The 21,024-nt window shown below is 48.1% G+C and overlaps 1 protein-coding gene across 2 annotated transcripts in view; it reads left to right on the top strand.

Moving 5' to 3' along the window:
- ELMO2 (engulfment and cell motility 2) overlaps positions 1-21,024 on the top strand; it is a 290,477-nt gene that overhangs the window by 150,694 nt on the left and 118,759 nt on the right. For both annotated transcript variants that reach the window (XM_086932590.1, XM_086932589.1), the window contains exons 5-7: positions 13,568-13,618; positions 15,823-16,004; positions 16,791-16,890. In XM_086932590.1, the coding sequence (XP_086788716.1) occupies positions 13,568-13,618; positions 15,823-16,004; positions 16,791-16,890 (333 nt within the window). The remainder of the gene's footprint in view (positions 1-13,567; positions 13,619-15,822; positions 16,005-16,790; positions 16,891-21,024) is intronic.

Here is a 21,024-nt window from a genome sequence, read left to right as displayed (position 1 = left end):
GTTCTGTATTGGAGAGAACGTTTCCTATTAGAATTAACATTTGAATTTGCTGTTTTGGCTCCTCCGATTGAGGATCAGTGGGAAACTTTCTATAAGGGAGTCAAGGTGGATGAACTTTTTGGGGGAGAAAACTTTGTACAGATTCATCAAACACAAGTTAATAGTGAAACAAAAAGTGCTCTTTACTGGAAACTCATAATCTATACACCTACTGTTAGTCTGTCCATTTGGAGTCCAAACTCCTCAACGATTTCCAGTCTGGCTTCAGACTTCAAAGGAGCATAGAATTTACCTTATCAAAGATAGGCGAAAAGAAGTGAACCAGGTAACCCCCTGCGCCATTTCTAGTTGATATCTTGTCTGTTTTCATACCATTCCAGATGCTGATTGATAGACTGTCTTCCTTAGCAGGTTTAAGAGGTGCCGCATTGGCATGGTTCTTGTCAATCCTACATTAAATTACACATCAGGTGAAATGGGTTCTTTTGTCTCGAGATCTGCTAACATCACCTATGCTGTTTCCTAGAACCTCCTTTGTCGCCTATTCTTTTCAATGCTTATGTGCCCCCTCCTACCCCCAACTCTGTGTCATTCTGAACAACCTCCTCAATATATCTCCTTGTTTATTGCTTGACCATAGGTGAATGCATAGCATTACTTTTTGCCCTAATGACGACAAAACTGCAATCTTACTTCTTGGCCTGAATCCTTCCCTGTACCTCTGCCAGGGGATCTGAGCACTCATTTCCTCCTGGTGGATAAGCCCCATAATCCGCATGAGATCTTCAGCGATGATATTCCCTTTATTTCCCAGATTAATGCAGTATCCAGTTTGTAATTTCACCATATATTGCTGCTGAAAAAGGTCCTGCAGATGCTTCATTGCTCCTCAAGAATCCCATTTATCCTCACCATAGTCCTATCTCTCCACAACTACTAAGAGAACCTGTAGACGCTCTTCACTCAGGAACCTTGAAAATTAAAGCTTGTGTACCATTTGGCCTGAATGAACAGGCACCTATCTCTTCTCTTTTTAAGCCCTATCTCTGGCTTTTAGTAAAGAAATAATGTTATGTTATGTTAGCTGGTATTTGTAAAGCCCACAGCTACTCCATGGAGTGTCCCTGCACTAAGTCTGAAAAACCCGACAACACAGAAGCCACACACGCCACCCCTGGAAACTTTAGTTTGAAAATCCTCTTTTAAAATATGTTGCTTAGTTCACAAGGCACCAAACCACAGCCCAATATTGTTCCTTCCTTAGCAACCATCAGAACCTTCAGATATACAAACTGGGGCATGCTGTTGAACTGACTTTTCAGATATAGGAGTATCTGAAAAGGCTCCTCCCTCTTGAACTCACTGAAAGCTTCATCTACAATTTGAAAATGACTACCACAGATCCATGAAATCCTTAAAAACGGTTTGTGGGTGTACATCTCTACTCCGTGATATCTATGTCAGATGCCTCTAAAATCCAGCTGGTCAGAAACCTAAGACTGTCTTACAATTTCTGTAGTAGGGGATCTCTGTGTATAGTCATAATCTAGTGAATAGTCCCGCCCATGTGCGTGGACCCCGGCAATCAAAAATAATCTCTTAAGTTGTCAAATCATGCAGAACTGCAAAGACACTGAAGAGAGAATTTAAAGACAAATAATGCAGCCTATCTCCACAGGCTACACTGTCCAGTACTTCAACTAGAAATTCCACCAAACCACACCGAGACGGCGTGAAGATTCGACGCTCGTCGTCGAGAATGGAACGTTGACGTCGCGGAGGCGGCGTTCGGCGTCGAGGAAGAAGGTCGACGTCGCGGAGGCGACGTTCGACGCCGGAGTCGTGGAGGCGACATTCGACACCGGAAAAGCGACGCTCGGAGTCGAGGAGGAAGAGATCGGCGTCTAGGAGTTGTTCCTACTCTCCTAAGCGGCGCAGAAGGAGTTCTGGCACCAGAAGTAACGCTGAGTCTGGTGGAGGGCGCCGGAGACGGCGATCACCTACTGGAGGGGCTGGTTCGCAGTTCCCTCCTCCGAAGAAGTCACCGGACTCGGTGTACTCGGTGGTATATACACAACCTCGGCCGAAGGCTCCCCCTCCCCTGTACCTAAGGAGGATCCTCCCGTCAACCCTCCTCTTCCACCACTTCCTCCCTCAGGACAACAACCACCACCGCTTCCACCGCATTGGCCCGCCCCTCGGTCGGAGATCCCTCCTGTTCCTCCGCCAAGGTCGGCGTCACTGCCTCCTCTTCCTACACCACCTAAGGGGACTCCTAGACCAAGACCCCAGGATAGGCCACGGAAGACTCCTCCACGGAAACCGGCAGAGCGCCCACGAACTGGGAGGTCGCGCTCTCGCTCCAGGAGGAGGGAACGGTCACGCAGATCCACGCGGTCGAGACGCCGCCACAGGAGGTACAGGTCTCGCTCCCATTCAAGGTCCTCAGGGACCAGGGACTACTTTCCGACCTTGTTGGGGTCACCGGACACAAGAGTGTCGCCGGTTGATGATCTGGTGGCGTTTCACGATATCCTGTTAAGAGGCGCAGCAAAATTGGCCATCTCGTTGACGGTGCCCACGCCCAAGACATCTGTAATTTTCGAGACACTGCACCAGAAACACCTGTCTCGTCCACTATTGCCACTGAAGCCGGGCCTGGAGGAACCGGCCATGGACCTTTTTCTCACCGCGGCGGTGACTAAGGCGGCCCCCTCGAGGCTACAGAAAAATACCGGGCTCCCGATTCTGATCCGGATTTTCTAAGGGTGGAACCTCCTCCAGATTCTGTGATAGTGACGGCGGTTCGCAAACAGCATGCTACCACCCCGTCATCCACAGTCCCCCCAGACAAAGAGTCTAGATGGATGGATTCGGCTGGAAGGAAGGTGTGTGGAACATCGGCGACCTCCATGAAGGCTGTGAGTGCCACAGCTTTGTTGGGACGCTATGACCGTGCCCTCTGGGACTCCCTCCAGCAGTTTGTGGAACACCTGCCTCGTGAAAAGAGGGAAGATTTCCAGGAGGTGTTAAATAAGGGGATGCTGGTGGCGAATCAGATTATCAGCGCTGCAGCCGATTCTTCCCTCTTGACGGCGCATGGCTTTTGCCATGGGATTAACCAGCGACGACATGCCTGGCTCCGCCTTACGTCACTGAAACCTGGCGCACAGCAAAGGGTTGCCAATCTTCCATTCTCTGGCGAAACCCTATTTGGGAAACATGCGGATGATGAAATGGCCCGTATGAAGGCGGAGGCCGAAACACTCACGGCTGTGGGTCTGGAGAAGCCCAAAGAGACGGAGAAATCGTACCGCCCGTTCCAAAGACGGTTCGGTGGACAGGGCAGAGGGCGTGGCCAAGCTTCGGGACAGCAACAACAGCAGTTCCGAAGGCCGTTCCAGAAGCGCCCGAAGGGCAGAGGCGGCCAACAGTCTGCACCAGCGACCAAAGGCCCGGCCGGGTCTAGGCCCTGAGCGCTTACTTCCCCGGATCCGTTACCCACTCCGGTAGGGGGAAGCATTCAATTTTTTCTGGCAGAGTAGAGAAAAATGACTCAGGACAAGTGGGTGCTGAATATTGTTTGCAATGGATACAGTCTTCGGTTCACCAGCCCGCCTCCAGCGATTCCACCGGTCAGCTCGCAGTTTCAGCTGTGCGAGCTTCAAGCGGAGGCCGATATCCTGTTAAGGAAAAGGGTGATAGAAGACGTACCTCTGTCTCAGAGAGGAAAAGGTCTGTACTCACGGTTCTGTCTGGTTCGCAAGAAGGACAAGAACGAGTTCAGGCCCATTCTGGACTTGCGACAAGCAAACAATTGGATTCGCAGAGAGAGGTTTTGCACGCTGTCGTTGCATCAGATTTATCCTCAGTTGCAACAGGGAGACTGGCTATGTGCTATAGACCTACAGCATGCGTACTTCCATGTGCCCATTGCACACAAACACAGGAAGCTCGAGCACACTTCCAGAAGACGTGCGTTCTCTTGAACAAGCTGGGGTTGCACATCAACATGTCCAAGTCTGTCCCGACTCCGGTCCAATGCATACAGTACTTGGGAGCCTCCATCAATACGCTGTCAGCAAGCGTGTCTCCTTTGGAGGAGCGGCGATTATCACTCCTTCGGAAGGCTCAGGCTCTTATGACCACTCCATCTACAACAGTGAGGACGGTGTCTTCTCTACTGGGATCGATGGCCTTTTGTATCTTCCTGACGCCACACGCACGACTGCACATGAGACCGTTGCAGGAGTGCTTGGAGGACCAGTGGGATCAGAGGAAAGGATCTTGGGACGACAAGATACAACTGTCTCTGCATGCTCTTCAGTCTCTGAAGTGGTGGTGTTCAGCGGAGAATCTCCTCAGAGGGGTTCCCTTCCACAATAACATTCCCACGCAGACTGTCGTGACGGATGCTTCTCGCCACGGTTGGGGGGCGCACTCCGGAGACTTACAGATTCAAGGAACGTGGTCCCCGATGGAGGCCACGTATCACATCAATTTCCTGGAACTCAGAGCTTTTCACTTGGCACTGAAGGCCTTTCTTCCGTCCTTTCAGACCAACTCTCTGCTTGTACAGACAGACAATACGACCACGATTACCTCAACAAGCAGGGGGTTTCGAGATCACGCACCCTGTCACAGGAGGCGTAGGCGATCTGGCACTGGCTTCTGGCCAGAGGACTGACGATAACGGCTACCCATCTGCCAGGTGTGCAGAATGTTCAGGCGGACGCACTGAGCAGACTGCTTCAGGAAAACCACGAATGGGTCATAAACGACGAAGTACTAGGAGAAGACTTCGCAAGGTGGCGGACTCCAGACGTAGATCTGTTCGCCACCGCCGAAAACAGCAAATGCCGAGACTTCGCCTCCAGGTACTACCAGCAGGGGACGCTGGGAATGCGTTATGGATCAACTGGTCGAACAGCTTTATGTACGCTTTTCCACCCATTCCCCTGATTCCGGCGGTACTCATCAAGCTGGCCCGGTCCAGGGCTCGGATGATACTCATTGCCCCGGAATGGCTCAGACAGTGGTGGTTCACGGACCTGCTTCACCGGTCTCTCCTTCCTCACATACGGCTGCCGTGCAGGCCGGACCTTCTCACGAAGTTCGGGGGGCAGATTTTGCACCCCAACCTCTCGTCTTTGAGTTTGGTGGCATGGCTCCTGAGATAGTGCAATATGGCCATTTGAATCTGCCCGAAGATTGTATGGACATACTGAAGGAGTCTAAGAGACCTTCCACTCGGACCTCCTATGCTTACAAGTGGAAGAGGTTCTGTATCTGGTGCAAGTCCAAGAACTATGACCCGACGACGTGCAAGGAAGACGTCTTCCTTCCTTACCTTCTACATTTGGCGAAGTCTGGACTTAATGTTCATTCCATTAAGGTTCATCTTGCTGCATTGACTGCCTACAGGAAATGCCCGTCACAGACTTCCTTCATCCAGATCCCTGTGATCAAAGATTTTTTGGAAGGCTTGAAGAAAGTGTTCCCTCCTGTCAGGCTTCCTTCGCCTTCATGGGAATTGAATGTGGTGCTGTCCAGATTGATGAAGGAGCCTTTTGAACCTATTCATAAGGCTTCGTTGCAGCACCTGTCCTGGAAGGTGGCGTTCCTCGTGGTCATTACATCGGCCCGCAGGGTGAGTGAAATTCAGGCGTTGTGTTACCAAGAACCTTATACTGTATTTCATGCTGCTAAGGTTGTTATGCGTACTCGCCCTAAATTTCTTCCCAAGGTTATTTCTGATTTTCATGTCAACCAGACCATAACGTTGCCTACGTTTTTTCAGAATCCTTCATCTCCAGCGGAAAGGTCTCTACATTCCCTGGATGTTAGGAGGGTGTTGAAATTTTATCTTGATAAAACCAAAGATATTCGTAGGTCAGACCAATTATTTGTCAATTATGGATCGGTCAGGACGGGTCTTGCTACCTCTAAGCAGTCCATCTCTAGGTGGATTGTTTCCTGCATACAGTTGTGTTACTAAAAAGCTAATCAGACCTTAGGCGGTAAACCTAAGGCTCATTCCATCAGGGGAAAAGCTGCCACGACATGTTTACTCCGTAATGTTCCGATTGCAGAGATCTGCAAGGCGGCCACTTGGAAGTCGGTTCATACCTTTGCTAAGCATTACTGTCTGGACACTGATGCCAGGGCAGATGATCAGGTTGGGCAGGCTTCGCAGCGGAATTTGTTCGCACAATAGTGGTGTTAATTTTCTTCTCTCCACCGCCGCTTTGGTGTGGGGATGGGCTTGCCATTCTATTCACTAGATTATGACTATACACAGAGATCCCCTACTACAGAAGGAGTAGTTTCTGTCCTGTAACTCCAGTTCTGTAGTAGGGGTATCTCTGTTATAGTCCTAAGCGCCCGCCCTCCTCCCTGGTGGAGAAAGATATTCAGGTAAGGAATGTTACAGGTCTGGCGTGCTACGCCTTCAAAAAGAACTGAAAGTAAAAGGGACCTGCTGTGCATTCTGGGATACTGGGAGAAGTTCTGGAAAGTTCTCTTAAAGGCAAGTTCAAGTTCAAGAATTTGTATAGCGCACTACTCACCCAGAGGGTCTTAAGGCGCTTGAGGGGGGGGTAGGTACATTACTTATCGAATAGCCAGGTTTTTAACTGCTTTCTGAAGGAGAGGTGGTCTGTGTAAGGCAGAGGTGAGTGGGGAGAGAATTCCAGGTTTTGGCCGCTAAGTAGGAGAAGGATCTTTCTCCCATGGTGGACCTATGGATGCGCGGGATTGCGGCGAGGGCTTGATTGGATGATCGTAGTTGTCGTTTGGGTGTGTAGAAGGACAGTCGCGTGTTGAGGCATTCAGGTCCTAGGTCGTAGAGGGCCTTGTGTGCGTTGGTAAGGAGCCAGAAAGTTATTCTTTTGTTGACGGGAAGCCAATGGAGGTCTTTCAGGTGGCCGGAGATGTGAGCTTGACGGGGGATGTCCAGTATGAGTCTGGCGGAGGCGTTTTGGATGCGTTGGAGTTTTTTCTGCAGTTTGGCTGTGCTTCGGGCGTAGAGGGTATTTCCATAATCCAGTCGGCTAGTGACCAGTGCGTGGGTGACTGTCTTTCTTGTTTCGGTGGGGATCCAACTGAAGATTTTTTTGAGCATGCGTAGTATGTTGAAGCATGAAGATGAGACGGTGTTGACTTGTTTGGTCATCGAGAGGGAGGAGTCTAGGATGAAGCCCAGGTTACGTGCGTGATCTGTGGGTATGGGTGCTGTACCCAGGGCCGGTGGCCACCATGAGTCGTCCCAGGTAGAGGGGGATGATCCTAGGATGAGGACTTCCGTTTTGTCTGAGTTTAGTTTTAGACTGCTGTTTTTCATCCACTCGGCTAATTCTTTTATTCCTTCGTGTAGATTAGTTTTGGCGATACTTGTGTATTTGGTGAGGGAGAGGATCAGTTGGGTGTCGTCTGCGTAGGAGATGATGTTGAGATTGTGTTGTCGCGCGATGGGACTCATGTAAACGTTGAAAAGGGTGGGACTGAGAGATGATCCTTGTGGTACGCCGCAGATGACTTCGGTGGCCTCTGATTTGAATGGGGGGAGGCGAACTCTCTGGGCTCCTCCGGTGAGGAACGAGATGATCCAGTCCAATGCTTTTCCTTGTATTCCGACGTTGCTGAGGCGTTGAATGAGGGTGCTATGACAGACTGTGTCGAAGGCGGCGGAGAGGTCGAGTAGGATGAGGGCAACTGTTTCTCCGTTGTCCAGTAGCATTCGGATGTCGTCTGTAGCAGCGATGAGGGCGGTTTCGGTGCTGTGTTTAGCTCTGAATCCAGACTGTGAGGGGTCGAGGGAATTGCTGGATTCCAGGAAGGCGGCGAGCTGATTATTGACGGCTTTCTCTTTGACTTTGCCAGGGAATGGGAGGAGTGAGATGGGGCGGTAGTTCTTAAGTTCAGAGGGGTCTGCTGTGGGTTTCTTCAGAAGGGCGCTGAGTTCGGCATGTTTCCAGCTTTCCGGGAAGGTAGCGGAGTTGAAGGAACAGTTGATGACATCGCGGAGGTAGGGTGCGATGATGGAGTCTGCTTTGTTGAAGATGTGGTGGGGGCATGGGTCGGTTGGTGAACCTGAGTGGATGGAGTTCAACAGGTGGATGGTGTCTTCAGTAGTGATTGGGTTCCAGGCGTGAAGGTTGTGAAAGTGCTGTTTTTGTTTGGGGGTGGGTGGAGTGGACTGATCTTCGGCCTGGTTTTCAAAGCTGTTATGTATGTCGGCGATTTTGTTGTGGAAGAAAGAGGATAAAGAGTCGCAGATGTCTTGGGAGGGAGTGATGTCGTTGGTGCCGGTGGTGGGGTTGGTAAATTCTTTGACGATGTTGAATAGTTCCTTGCGGTTGTGGGCGTTGTTGTCAAGTCGATCCTTGAATGCTGATTTCTTGGTGGATCGGATCAGTTGGTGGTGTTTGAGGGTGGCGTCCTTGAAGGTGGTCAGGTTGTCAGTGGTTGGGTTTTTTCTCCAGGTTTTCTCAAGGGTACGACATACCTTCTTGGATTTCTTAAGGTCATCGTTGAACCAGGGAGCCTTTTTGCTACCTAGTTTGATCTGGTGGTTTTTCAAGGGTGCTAATTCGTCAGCGCTGTGGGAGATCCACTGTGTGAGTTTGGTGGCAGCTTGGTTTGGGTCCGATGATATGACAGGGGGTTTTGAATAAGCGATGTGAAGAGTTTGTCGGTGGTGATTTTGTTCCAGTTTCTTCGAGGAATAGGATGTGGGGGGATGTGGGTTGTGTTTTTTTTGTAGCTGAAGTGAATGCAGCTGTGGTCCGTCCAGTGGAGAGCTGTGGTGTGATCAAAGGAGATGTGTTTGCTGGAGGTAAAGATAGGGTCGAGCGTGTGTCCGGCTAGGTGGGTGGGGGTGTCAACAAGTTGTTTGAGTCCGAGATTGGCCAGGTTGTCCAGAAGGGTGGTGGTGTTGCTGTCGTTTTTCTTTTCCAGGTGGAAGTTGAGATCTCCCAGTAGAATGTAGTTCTCGGAGGTTAGGGCATGTGGGCTGATGAAGTCCGTGATGTCTTCGTTGAATTGTGTGCGGGTTCCTGGTGGTCTGTAGATGAGGGTGCCTCAAAGTGTGGTCCTGGGGTCGGTGTGGATCTGGAAGTGGAGATGTTCGGCGGTCGTGAGGTTATCGTCGGAGCTGGTCGTGATTCGGATGGTGTTTTTGTGGGCGATGGCGATGCCTCCTCCTGTTTGGTTGGTGCAGTCCTTTCGGATGATCTTGTAATTGTCCGGGATGGCTATGGCGATGTCGGGCCCTGAGGAGGCGTTCATCCAGGTCTCTGTAAGGAAGGTGACGTCCGGTGATGTAGTGTCGAGTAGGTCCCAGAGTTCAGTGGCGTGTCTGTGGACCGAGTGGGTGTTCAGTAGGATGCATTTCAGGTGGTTAGACTCGGAGCTGTGTTTGGAGGAATTGGATTTGGTGTAGGTCCTGATGCTGGCGAACTTGCAGGAGTGGCAGGCGAATGGTCCATGGGTGTGTCCTGGGGCGGCTTCGCAGCATTGAGGTGTGCGGCCGGGGTTAAGGGCTGAGAGGGTAGCGGCGTCATACGATATGCGGGAGGAGTGGGTTTTGCGGGGACCAGGGGGTCTGGCGCTGGGCGCGGTCCAGGCGCGGACGGGCGTAGACGGGCTTACCTTTGGCACACCTTCGGCGCGCATGGGGCGCGCCCGCTGCGCTTGAACGCTGCGCGTCAGCTGTTCTGATATATGTAGGTAGTGGAGGGGGCGGAGCGAGGGAGGGTCAGCTGGGAGGCGGGAGCGGGTGGAGCTGCGGGCTGGAACGGCACAACAACAAGATGGCAGCAAAAACGAAAGTTAACAGGACGAGGTTGGGGTGGGCAGAGGCGCAGGCACAATCAGGCAGAAAATAATTTATAAACAAAGCGACCTGCAAGGTATACAAATATAGCGTAACGCTAAGATCTGGCAAAGCTGCAATTATTGAAATCGGGGCACACTTTGTAATCGGAGCCAATTACAAAGCAGAAGCACAAGCAATTGCTGCGAGGCGCTACGATACCAGCTGGAGCCAGGGAGCGTGGGGGAGCGACCGCTTCAGACGGAGTCAGGACAGTATCCTATTAAGCCACATAATGGCAGCCTATGGGGCTTGTCTGTCCATGCCTTTTTCTCTATCATTCCAGAGTCTTTTACTGGTAGAGGCAAGTTTCTCTATCGAAGAAACTGGGCAGGCTGTGTTATGTGTGGTGTGGTGTGGTTTGGTGGAATTTCTAGTTGAAGTACTAGACAGTGTAGCCTTTGGAGATAGGTCTTTAAATTCTCTCTTAAGTGTCTTTGCAGTTCTGCATGATTTGACAACTTAAGAGATTATTTTTGATTGCCGGGGTCCACGCACATGGGCGGGACTATTCACTAGATTATGACTATAACAGAGATACCCCTACTACAGAACTGGAGTTACAGGACAGAAACTACTCCTTCTCAGGAGTCCTTGAATTCTTCCTCCACCAAGTTCTATCATCTCCCGGGGATCATATTTGATGGTGAATTTCTCCTGTGCAGGCCATTGCTGCAGGACAACTGATTGGCACACCACCTAGTTTCAGAACTGGGCCCCTAATGTTATTATCTGCACACTTGGGATCAAACAGGATCTGTGAGAGCCAGGGAGTACTGATCCCTAGAGGAAATTTAAATCGCACATGAGTACAGCCGGTTCAGTCGAGAAAGATACAGGAAAGGGGCTTCCTATGACGATTTGAATGAGGGGGGAGAGAATCCCTCAGGACAAGAACCCTCCCTCACCGTTAGGTGACATGCTTCATCATTTGGGTTCCTTCCTCACACCAAAGTGTGAGCTACGACTCCCCTCAGGGAGGTGCTGAGGCGTTTTATCTCCGAAGATGAGCGCATGGATGTAGTGAGTGAAGGGCATTGTGCAAAAGGGAGTGAAAGGTGTGATATAAAAATGTCTGTCTGGGTCCACTGAAACTTTATTAGGTGGTCACAGCGACATAACTAACAAGCATTGGCAGAGCCAATAGGTCTCGCCTTTGGAACATTAGAAGTTCCACGACTGTCAGTTAATAAGGTGTGACTGGCCTCCAGAAAAACAGTTCTAGTACTCACACCCACTAGCCAGAAGCAACACACAGTTCGGAAGAGAACGGTTGAAATGCATTAATATGATATTTAATTATCGTGTTTGCACCATAAACAAACAGGAAGTTCAATTACAATTTAATGTAACTGTAAAGATCAAAGTAACAATTTAGTAACAATCATTTCTCAATATGTCCACGATCTACACACCAAAAATTGCTCTTGAACAGCCTTTTCAGTTGAAAGATCGCCTCTGCGGATTGATGTTCATCAAACGTGCTACCAAACAACACTAAATTAGTAGGATGAAATAAAAACAACATTCGACAGTGGAGGGAACTGTTAAAGTGAGGTTAAAACAAGGTATGTAAAGAGTGTGCGTCTGCTTTGAAAACGAAAATTAGGTTTGTACAAACTCTGCAAGATTTTCCAAAAGCGGAATCGTAGGGAAACATTGTTTTTAATCCATACCGGAAAACTCCTCTGTGGAAACAAGACACCAAACTCTGACCAGTGAAGAGACCGGAATTTAGGCAGTCTTATAAAACCGGTGGCATAAACACTCACCAATTACAGAAACAAAGCGGGCAGCCCGGCCATGGCAGCAATCTTACAGCTCAGGGAGGAGCGGCCTCTCCAGTCTCTTTACTCAGGCTCCCACAGCAACTATACGGGGCTGTTTGAAGATCCCACACAGGAATAAAATGGAGCCACCCTCACTCAGCATGAGCCGCCAGGGAGGGAGCGGCCGTTCCAGAGGCTGGGGGCGGGGCCAGAGCCGGAACCCTCGCCTCACCTGTGACATGACGTCACGCACTCCAGGATGCAGGTAAAGGGATACCCGACAGCTGGCGAGTCACCAGCCCCTCCTCGCCCTGTGACGCATTGCTTATTCCTTTTTGCACCCATCGCAGGAGGCAGGTGATCAGTAGCGACCCTGGATATAGGGGTCGCTGCTGACGGCATTAATTCCTGAAGGGAAGCAATTTAAGGGAAACTTTATCTGTCCACAAGCGATAAGAAGTAAGCCATTCGCCACCAACGACCACAGATTATTAGTAGTGATGGTAACTCCTCCCCCCCGCCGTTGGGGGCGCTATGAGATGAGAGGTAACAAAACTCAAACTAGTGCCCCTCGGCTTTGAAAGCTTCAAACTGCAGCGTGGCTGAAAGGGCCGGGAAAGCCGCTCAGCGTGACCTGTGAAAGATTATGAAGGGAGCGTGTGGGAAGGGCAGGGCTGGGCTTCAGCGTGGGCAGCTCTGGAAAAAAGGATTTACTGACGAGGAGCTAGGCCCTCCTTGGAAGCCCGTGTGGAACCGCACCAGGATTGTGAAAAAAGACATGGCGGAGCCGGCCTACCTTTTGGAAGACAAGCCCGGAAGTGGTGCGCGCGCTTGTGTCCGCCGCTGCAGGAGACAAAAAAGATGGCAGGCTGCGCGTAACCGCAAGCCGTAGGCCATGGGCGGCTGCAATTCCAGGAAAAAGTGGGACATGCACCGTCTTTGCCCAATCGAGTGCTGCCTTTTTTCAAAAGATGTACGCAAAGACCAATAAGAAAGAGACTTTAAAAAAACACACGCACAAGCATGTTAAAATTCAAATGAGCGCCAGATAGGGATTCAATAGATATACCCTATGGTGTCTAGAGTGTGTTTAAGTCAACATGTTTCTGCCAACATGGCATTCTTCAGGACCTAAATAGTTCAGTCACTCTGCAAAATATGTTATAGTGAAAAACAAAATAAACCGGGTATACAAGCACCCACTGGAACCGTGTCCCTCTTCTGTGTAGAGGTAAACGCGAGTCTATTGTGCATTCAAGTCACGTGTACTCTCTGTGTTCTGGACCATCTCGTAGTGCCCAGCTGGTAAGCCGTGGACATTCCTTCCTGGGATGGCAGGCGAGAGTGGAGGACTCCCATTTCCCTTATCTTTCTCGACTGAGCCGGCTGTACTTGTGTGTGATTTAAATCCTCTAAGGTTATTGCCATAGCTAATCACTGGATTCCTCCCCCAAAGCACCCTAAGGCTACTGTGTGCTGGTTAGCAGCCCTTTACAAAAAGGTCAAGTCAATAAATACATTTTGCAAAAGTTATTTATTAGATGGGGGTGGCTTTTCTTTTGAATGCAGCTAAGTTTTATCGACTATTGTAAACATATTTTTAGGTGATGTCTATACTAAAATGTCTAATTGTTGATTACTTATTTTGGTGGTTGAGAATATTTCTTGCAGGTAATCAGCGGTTCCTCTGGTTGAAGAATACACTGTTTTCTTTGCTAGTGTTATGCTCTTGCCTCCTTCATATCCTCTGTTTTTTGTCTCAACATACTGCTCAAATTGTGCCCCTCCTTTCGTCTTCCGTTGCATCTGTCTTCCCTCTTCTTTTTCTCTGCAATTTCTTCTTTTTTCCTGTCTGCCACTTTCAGACTTCTGCTTTAACAAATATTTTGATTTCTGATGGAAATCTTCACCTCTCTCCTTTTAGACTCGAGGAGATATTAAGAATGGAACTATCCTGCGCCTGGCTGTGTCCCCAGTGAGTAAATGAACTGTTTCTCAGTCATACTACAGTTGTGTGGACAATGTAGAGCATAGAATGTTCTGTTTGTTATAGACCTATAACACCGAGAATTAGAGCACTGTTGAAATGTACTTCTTGCCAGGCCAACCATGAAGTAGGGATGCCCATATCCTGTGATTGTAAAAAAATATTTAAACTTCTAAAAGTATTCAAGATTTGACTATTATCTGCACTCTTCCCCCTCCTATCAAAATTAGTACATGTCTGCATCTGGCAGCCACTTACACTTCTGGTGGCTGAGAATTCATCTGAAGCTACACTCTGTAGCACTGCTCATCCAGACCCTCCTACTAGGAAGTTTGGAAGAAGTATAGCAGCTTGAAGATACTCTCCTAGTTTTCACTGTTCGATTTTAGGGAGGCAGTTATGCATCATAAAGAGGGAAAACTATTGTGCTGGACTTAACAGTTTAATTTTACCTGCTTCCACACGCTCAAGAAACTCTTCCAATGGTTTCCCATCAAAACTCTCAGAACAGTCACCCAAGCCTTCATCACAATCATGCTGGGCTATAGCAACGCACTCAATGCTGGAATTAAAGCTTAACTAACCAGAAGACTCCATACCATACCAAATTCTGCTGTCCGGTTCACCCTCACCCTCCCACCCCAAATTCTCATCACCTCAAAGAGCTCCACTGGCTCCAAATTCACAAACAAGAGTTCTTAGAAACTTCTCACACACCTGTACAAAACCTTACACAAAGTTAGCCCAACTAACCCCAAAAACTACATGAACTTCCACACACCAACTATGCCTGACTCCTATTCAGCTGTACTCCTACTCTCACACTACTGCTGCATATGCAGAACCCGGTCCAGCAGATGTACCTTCTCCTATCTCCTTCTATAACTGTAACGACCTTCAACTGCATCTCAGAGCGGCCTCCTCAGATTTTGAATTCCACCAGAAACATAAAACCTATCTCTTCACCTAACCCTGACCCTGGCTCGGCCCATGCACCAGCTACAGCACCAGGATACCCTCCCGGCTGAGTTGTGTGCTATACAAATGCACAAAACCTAGCATAGCATAATATCTATGGAATCCTGGGCTAGTAAAAATACTTAGCAGCATAATGACTGGATTCCAGATAATTGCAATAGAGCTGAAGCTATTCCAGTGTTTTAAAATGACTACGACATGCTCCCACAAAATTATTGCTGAATCTGTAAAAATGTATACTAGTTTGATACACTTCAGCAAACAATTGCTGAACAGAAAAACAGTGAGTAGAAAAACATTTTCATATCTGAGCCCCATGAGAACAAACCCAGAGTTCCACCTATCGGCAGCACCAACTCCAAGATTAACTCCAAGATTCACTAAAGTATCGATGAGGCCAAATGTGGAGAAGAGATAAAAGGGAGGTTGCTGCAAGGAAGGGTGATCTGAAATGAGACCCCAGTCCAGATGATTCAAGGTTGATCCTGATCTTCCAACTTTACAATAAACCACACACACCTACCTTCTTACCTGAAAAGGAAGAAGTGTTAGTTCAAAAGTCTTTTTCATAAGTTCTGTTCCACATGTGGGATATCTATTCTTAATTACTTCTATCACCATTGTCTCAAGGTTTGGACAACTGAATCTAATCCATTTTGTAATGAAACTCCTCTTCAAAAACGAAATTTCAAGAATCATTTCTTTTTCACGCAAATAGAAGAAAGTTGTACTCAACTGATTTTTTCATACCCTCTACAGCCTTCCACAGTCGTTCTCCAAAATACAAAATTGTTACTCAGCAAAAGTTGTTCAACTCTCAGGGTTTCCATGACCTTTCCTCCACTGTTTCTTTTTTGAGCCCCCTTCCTCATTAAACCAAACCAGAAATTCTTACTGTCAGGATTCTCTTCTGTCTCTCCAACTATGTGACTTATACTCGCCAAATGTTCTCCCCCCCAGTTGACAAGGCAGCCAGTGGTAAACTGTGTGTTTCACAATGCTCATTAATCTTCATTCACAGATAAGTAATCCAATTTGTACTTAACATTTTAAGTGAAATCTTTTCTGCAACACTGATTTTGTAACAGCAAACTGATTTTGTAGCCATAGTAATTAAGTCACTAACGTAGTTGGTCAGGCTCTCGGAGAGACTGTCTTTCTCTACACTACAGACATGTAGCTTTGTCCTCACTTTATTGTGTATTATTTTCTAGTCCAGGGCGGCACGGCAGCTCCTGGAGAGAATCCAGTCTTCCAGCATGGACTCTCGGCTGGATGCCATGAAGGAACTGGCCAAACTGTCTGCTGACCCGACCTTTGCCAGCGAATTCATCAACATGGAAGGAACCAGCGTTCTGACCCGGCTCATGGAGGGTGGCACCAAGCTTCTATCTCAGTATGTACTTTAGGACTCTTTGTTTTCAATGTGTGCTTGTTTAACCAGTGTTTGATATGATGAAAGTCCGGGAGTCCCTGGTGATTGCACACGTGCAGATTAATATCTCATGTAAACAGTTATACAAATGGCCTATGTCTACCTCGCAAACTGTTGGTTTTTTAGGGGTCTGACACTGAACACAGGAGAGCAACCTGTTTGATGCCATAGAATGCAAATGTTTGGTATCTTGGCCACATTAGGATACATTTATTTATTTTGAAAGTTTTATACAGCGCAAACTTGATCTCTAAGGATATCGGAGCGCTTTACAATTTGAGGCAAAGGTAACAAATCAGAACATTAGTCTAACATTGGAATCTAATGGGCATTGAATCAAATAGACCAAGCATAGCATTGAAGTGAAATAAAGTAAACATGTTTTCTCTTTTTTGCTTGTCGAAACATTTTGTTTTTCCACACACCTCCTATAAAAATTGAAAACCTCTCCTCTCATAATTGAAAACCCCACCTTGAGGCAGATCTTTTTCTCTGGTGCATACAGTGCTGGTTTGGGACCATGAATGAGTATGCTTGACTGACATCTGTGAGCATCAAAGTTAGGGTACAATATTAAATTTTTTAATTAGCTGTGAAACTTGGTCTTAGCACAGGTTCCTAAGAGACAATCATGGCAGGCCTTGCCGTTCCCCCTCTTCTCTCTATGTTAGCAGCCCATCCGTTTCCTGTATGTCCTCTTGACTCCATAGTGGTGTGCAAATGATGACTCTTAAATATTTCTCTCAGCTATAGTGAAATGCTCGCCTTCACCCTAACTGCCTTCCTGGAGCTGATGGACCATGGCATTGTCTCCTGGGACATGGTGTCCATCACCTTCATTAAACAGGTAAGAAGGGGATGATCTGTTGTGGTGCTCTGGGGCGATGAATCTTGGAACATTGTTTCTGCCCTGTATGTTGTTGGTAGCTGCTGCCATGTCATGCCTTGTTGCAGATTTCTGAGCTTTTTTTTGTGAAAGGTTCTTCACTTAAACCTGCTCATCCATAGTAGTTTCTTAGCAATGATGTAATCAGTTTTCACTAAATAAATGAAGCTCACTTTGACGCTGATTAATCAGTCACTGACTGCCTGCAAAACACTTCAACTGAAAAATACACTTATAATTTCAGGACAAGATTGCAAACTTGTGGCATCAAGTCCTTTAAAGGGATTCTGTGTAGGTTTTTTATATAGATAAGTTGCATGTAATAGCTTTCCCAACACCCAGTATCAACACCAATCCTTTGGACAGATGAAGGATTGCTGGGAATTTTGTTTCAGCAAGATGGATTGTATTGTAGGGTACTGCGGAGGCCTGTGAAGCTTAGCAGAAGTCATTATTTGCCCTTCTACATATGCAGCTAGGTTTTTGAGCCAGCCGATTAGGAAGGGGAGGGAATGTGGCTGTGACATCTAATTTTATTTATGTATCTTGTATTTGCTTTTCAGTTGTTGAGGCTGAACTCGTTCCATAAAAAATTCCACTGGTGCACCAAACCAGGGGGAAAACGCCTTCAGAATCCTGCCTTTCAATGAGCCAATATCTGTCCATTGAGGCATCCTCAATGCACATATTCAGATAGCTGGACATGTTGAGGTCTCCACTACTTCTGCTCAGATTTCAGTCTAATGGTTTCTCCAGTCTTATGGAAATCAGTAGGATCCTACCTCTGACAGACACCTGAGCACTGATGTGCAGGGTCCCCTTAAATTCTCAAGTTCCAGTGACTGGGTAATTGGGAAGAAGGGCAGTGGTTATCCCACTTTGAGGAACAGACAACCTCATTCAACCGAAGTACAAGCATTGTTTAGGAGCAAATGTAAAGTTTGTCTTAAATGTCACCTAAGCTGATATAATTTTTGAAGGTGGGAGTCGCAGGCTTGTCCAAACTGGTCACTGTAGTTTTGTGTAACAGAACCTCAGTTCCTTGGTTACCAGTGGACAGCCAACAATACAGGAAAAGAGAGAGGGGGTGACATGCTTTTCTTGCTGTGGGTTTCTGCTTGTTTGAAAAAGGGATGGAGATTCTGCCTTTCAAAGGTAACTACTGTGTACAAAGGGAATGCTAAGCAAAGAGGATTAGCAGGCTGTCTTATTCACCATCTTCAAAAAGACCGCCTTCAGGAAACTCCTATCTTTGGCAGACGTGCACATGGTATCTCAAGTGGACATCCACCATGCTGCCTGCAGTCTCTTCGTTGAACAGAAGTGAAAATAAATTAATTACACAGTTACACCTAATCTTTCTCTGTCTGTTCCTTTCTCTCTCTGTCCTCCTTTCTTTTCTGGTTCTTCTTTGTCAAACTCCTCACTCCCTCTCAAGGTATGAACTGGACAGCTCTCTAGAGGGAGAGAGAGGGAGGAAATCTAACGCCCAGGGTACAGGACAAAAGGCCTGAATCCCCTAAAATATAGTTCATTAGTACTATATATTGTGGTGGATCAATGGATGACCTACTGTCAACGTTGCTTGTTAAAGGGAGGAGGACCTCAAGTGAAATTGAAGTTTGTGCAGAAAAGCGTGAAGCAAGACAAATCAACATGAATAGTTTTCCCAGCTATGCAGCGGACCCTCTTTCCCCTCTCTGTGAAATCCAGGGTTACTTGCAATGGTGGATTTCTTCAGAGGATATGACTTTTCGTAGGGGACTTTGGGCCAGATTTATCTAGCATTTTACCTTTTGCGAACGGTAAAAAGCCTTTTGGGATGTATCATCCAAAAAAGCATTCGCAAAATAGGGAATCACAATTTGCCCCAGTATTGGAACTTTCATAGATTCCCATGCTTTGTATCATTCCCCGTCGTCGGAATGGGAGCCTCGGTAAATAGTAAAAAACTATAGTAGTAAGCACAAAGTGAAAAAACAGGCCTAGGCCTCATCTCATTTTGTAGCTTAACCACCTCTTTGTGTAAAAGAGACCAAATTTCTGCAGCAGCCAATCAGATCAGCCTCACCCCATAGAACCTTCCTGAGAGAAGCTCAGAGCCTCAGATTTTCTACCGCACGTTGTGCAAGGGAGTCTCCATTGAGCTCTGCTCAGTTTTCTTCAGTTTTTTCTTCAACTACTTGGATTTTTTCTCAACATGTCGGAGAGGAAAGCCCTTTTTAGAGCCTGTGCCACCTGCTCTAAGAAGAGGTTGTTTGTCGAGGACAAACATGAGGATTGTATCTACTGTTTATATCCGGACCATAAACCGACAGACTGTCCGATTTGCAGATCCTTCTCAGCCAAGACCCAGAGGGACAGAGAAGGACGTCTCCTCACATGGCTTCAGAAGGTGAAAGACCGGAAGGACATTATCTCTTCGGACAGTGAGGGCTCCTCGTCTATGGTGTCATCCAGAAGGTCTCAAAAGAGGGGTAGGTCCCCCCTTTCTGCTTCAGACGAGTCCCGACACAAGGCCTTACCAGGGACCTCTGATAGGTCTGACAGGCCGGCTGCCCAAAAATCTCCTCACCGAGGTGAAAAGGAGAGGCAGGGTAAGCCTGAGGAACTTCTGACATCAAAAAAGGTGAGAAAGGCTTCTACAGTCTCTTCGCCTTCCTCAGAGAAGGATCGTGGGGTCAAAAAGCCTTCAACCCCGATTCAAGAGGCGGCTTCAGACAAGAAGCATAAACCGTCGACGACTAAACTCCCAGGTACGTCGTCTACGAGTGTTAAAAAGGACAGCTCTACCAAGGTTGCCTCGTCGACGGGCTCGTCGACGATGGCTGCGTCGACGGCTACACAGTCGACTGCTTTCAAGGCTCCGGAATCCTGCTCGTCGTCGACGAGGGTGACCACCTCCACGTCGACGACAATGTCTGCAAAGCTGCCGTCGACGGCGGTGTCGTCGACGAGGACGACTTCGACGACGACGATGTCGACGACGCCGGTTGCCATGCTGATGACGACGAGCTCGTCGACGGTCCCGTCGACGATTCCACCATCGTCGACGATGAGCTTCACCTCGTCGACGACACTATCCTCGTCGACGAAGACAGTTTCTATGTCTACACTTCCACTGTCGACACTGACACAGAAGACCTCCCCGTCGACGACGGCCTCGTCGACGAGGGCCTCGTCGACGACGACCTCGTCGACGATGGAATTGGCGGGAAAACAGGTTTTTTCGCTGAAAAGGAAACATATCACGCCAGAGATGACGTCTCCTCGCCAGGTTCAGAAGCTACCACCAACACTACTATTGGAGGATGACTCTGAGGATGAGACTTTCAGTGAATTTGGGCAGGCCTATAGCCCTTCTGACCTCCAGGTTAAGGTGCAGGAGTTTAGCTCTGAGGAGGAGCAGATGGAACGACAGCACTATGCTCCAGAGCATTATTATGAGGAGGAATGTACTGCTACCAGGCAGGTGCCTCCACGACAACCGTTGCGTCAGTTACCCGAGGGTATGGTGGCAATACCATCCGCTTTAGTGACGGATTTACAACTTATGTTGCGGGATTACAAGCAACGTTTCCCGACACCTCCGGAAGCCCAACAAGTGCGCCCCACGACACCTCCGCCTCAGACATTGCGTCCTGTGGCAGACCATTCTTTACCCTCAAGAGAGCGTGCCGCTGCGCTGGAAGTGCGCCCTCAAGAGGTAGTGCAGGTGCAAGACACTGATGATGATGATGATGCTGCGTCTTCAGATGCAGACCAGCAAGCGGATCCTGATCAGGATCAACAGACGCCATGGAATACTACTGACCCTATGGATCCGGACAACACCGACCCGGATAATATTACTTCGCCTCCAGCGGATGTTGGAGGGTTTCACAACTTAATGGACAGGGCATCCAAAAGATTTGGTCTCCCAGTGACCACAGTGCAATCGGATTGCTTTTTGTATGACTTTAAAGAACCATTCAGGAAGTCAGTGAGGTCCATTCCAATCATCGAGCATGTCTGGTCTGAGGGCTTGAAGGCTATGCATAATCCGGCTACAGTCCTCCCGGTACTTCCGAGACTAGAAAAGAAGTATAAGGCACC

The sequence above is a fragment of the Lissotriton vulgaris genome, chromosome 7, assembly GCF_964263255.1.
Source record: "Lissotriton vulgaris chromosome 7, aLisVul1.2, whole genome shotgun sequence".
In the NCBI taxonomy this organism is placed as follows: Eukaryota; Metazoa; Chordata; class Amphibia; order Caudata; family Salamandridae; genus Lissotriton; species Lissotriton vulgaris.
The sequence above is the reverse complement of the archived record's forward strand: the minus strand, read 5'-3'. Positions and strand labels throughout refer to the sequence as shown.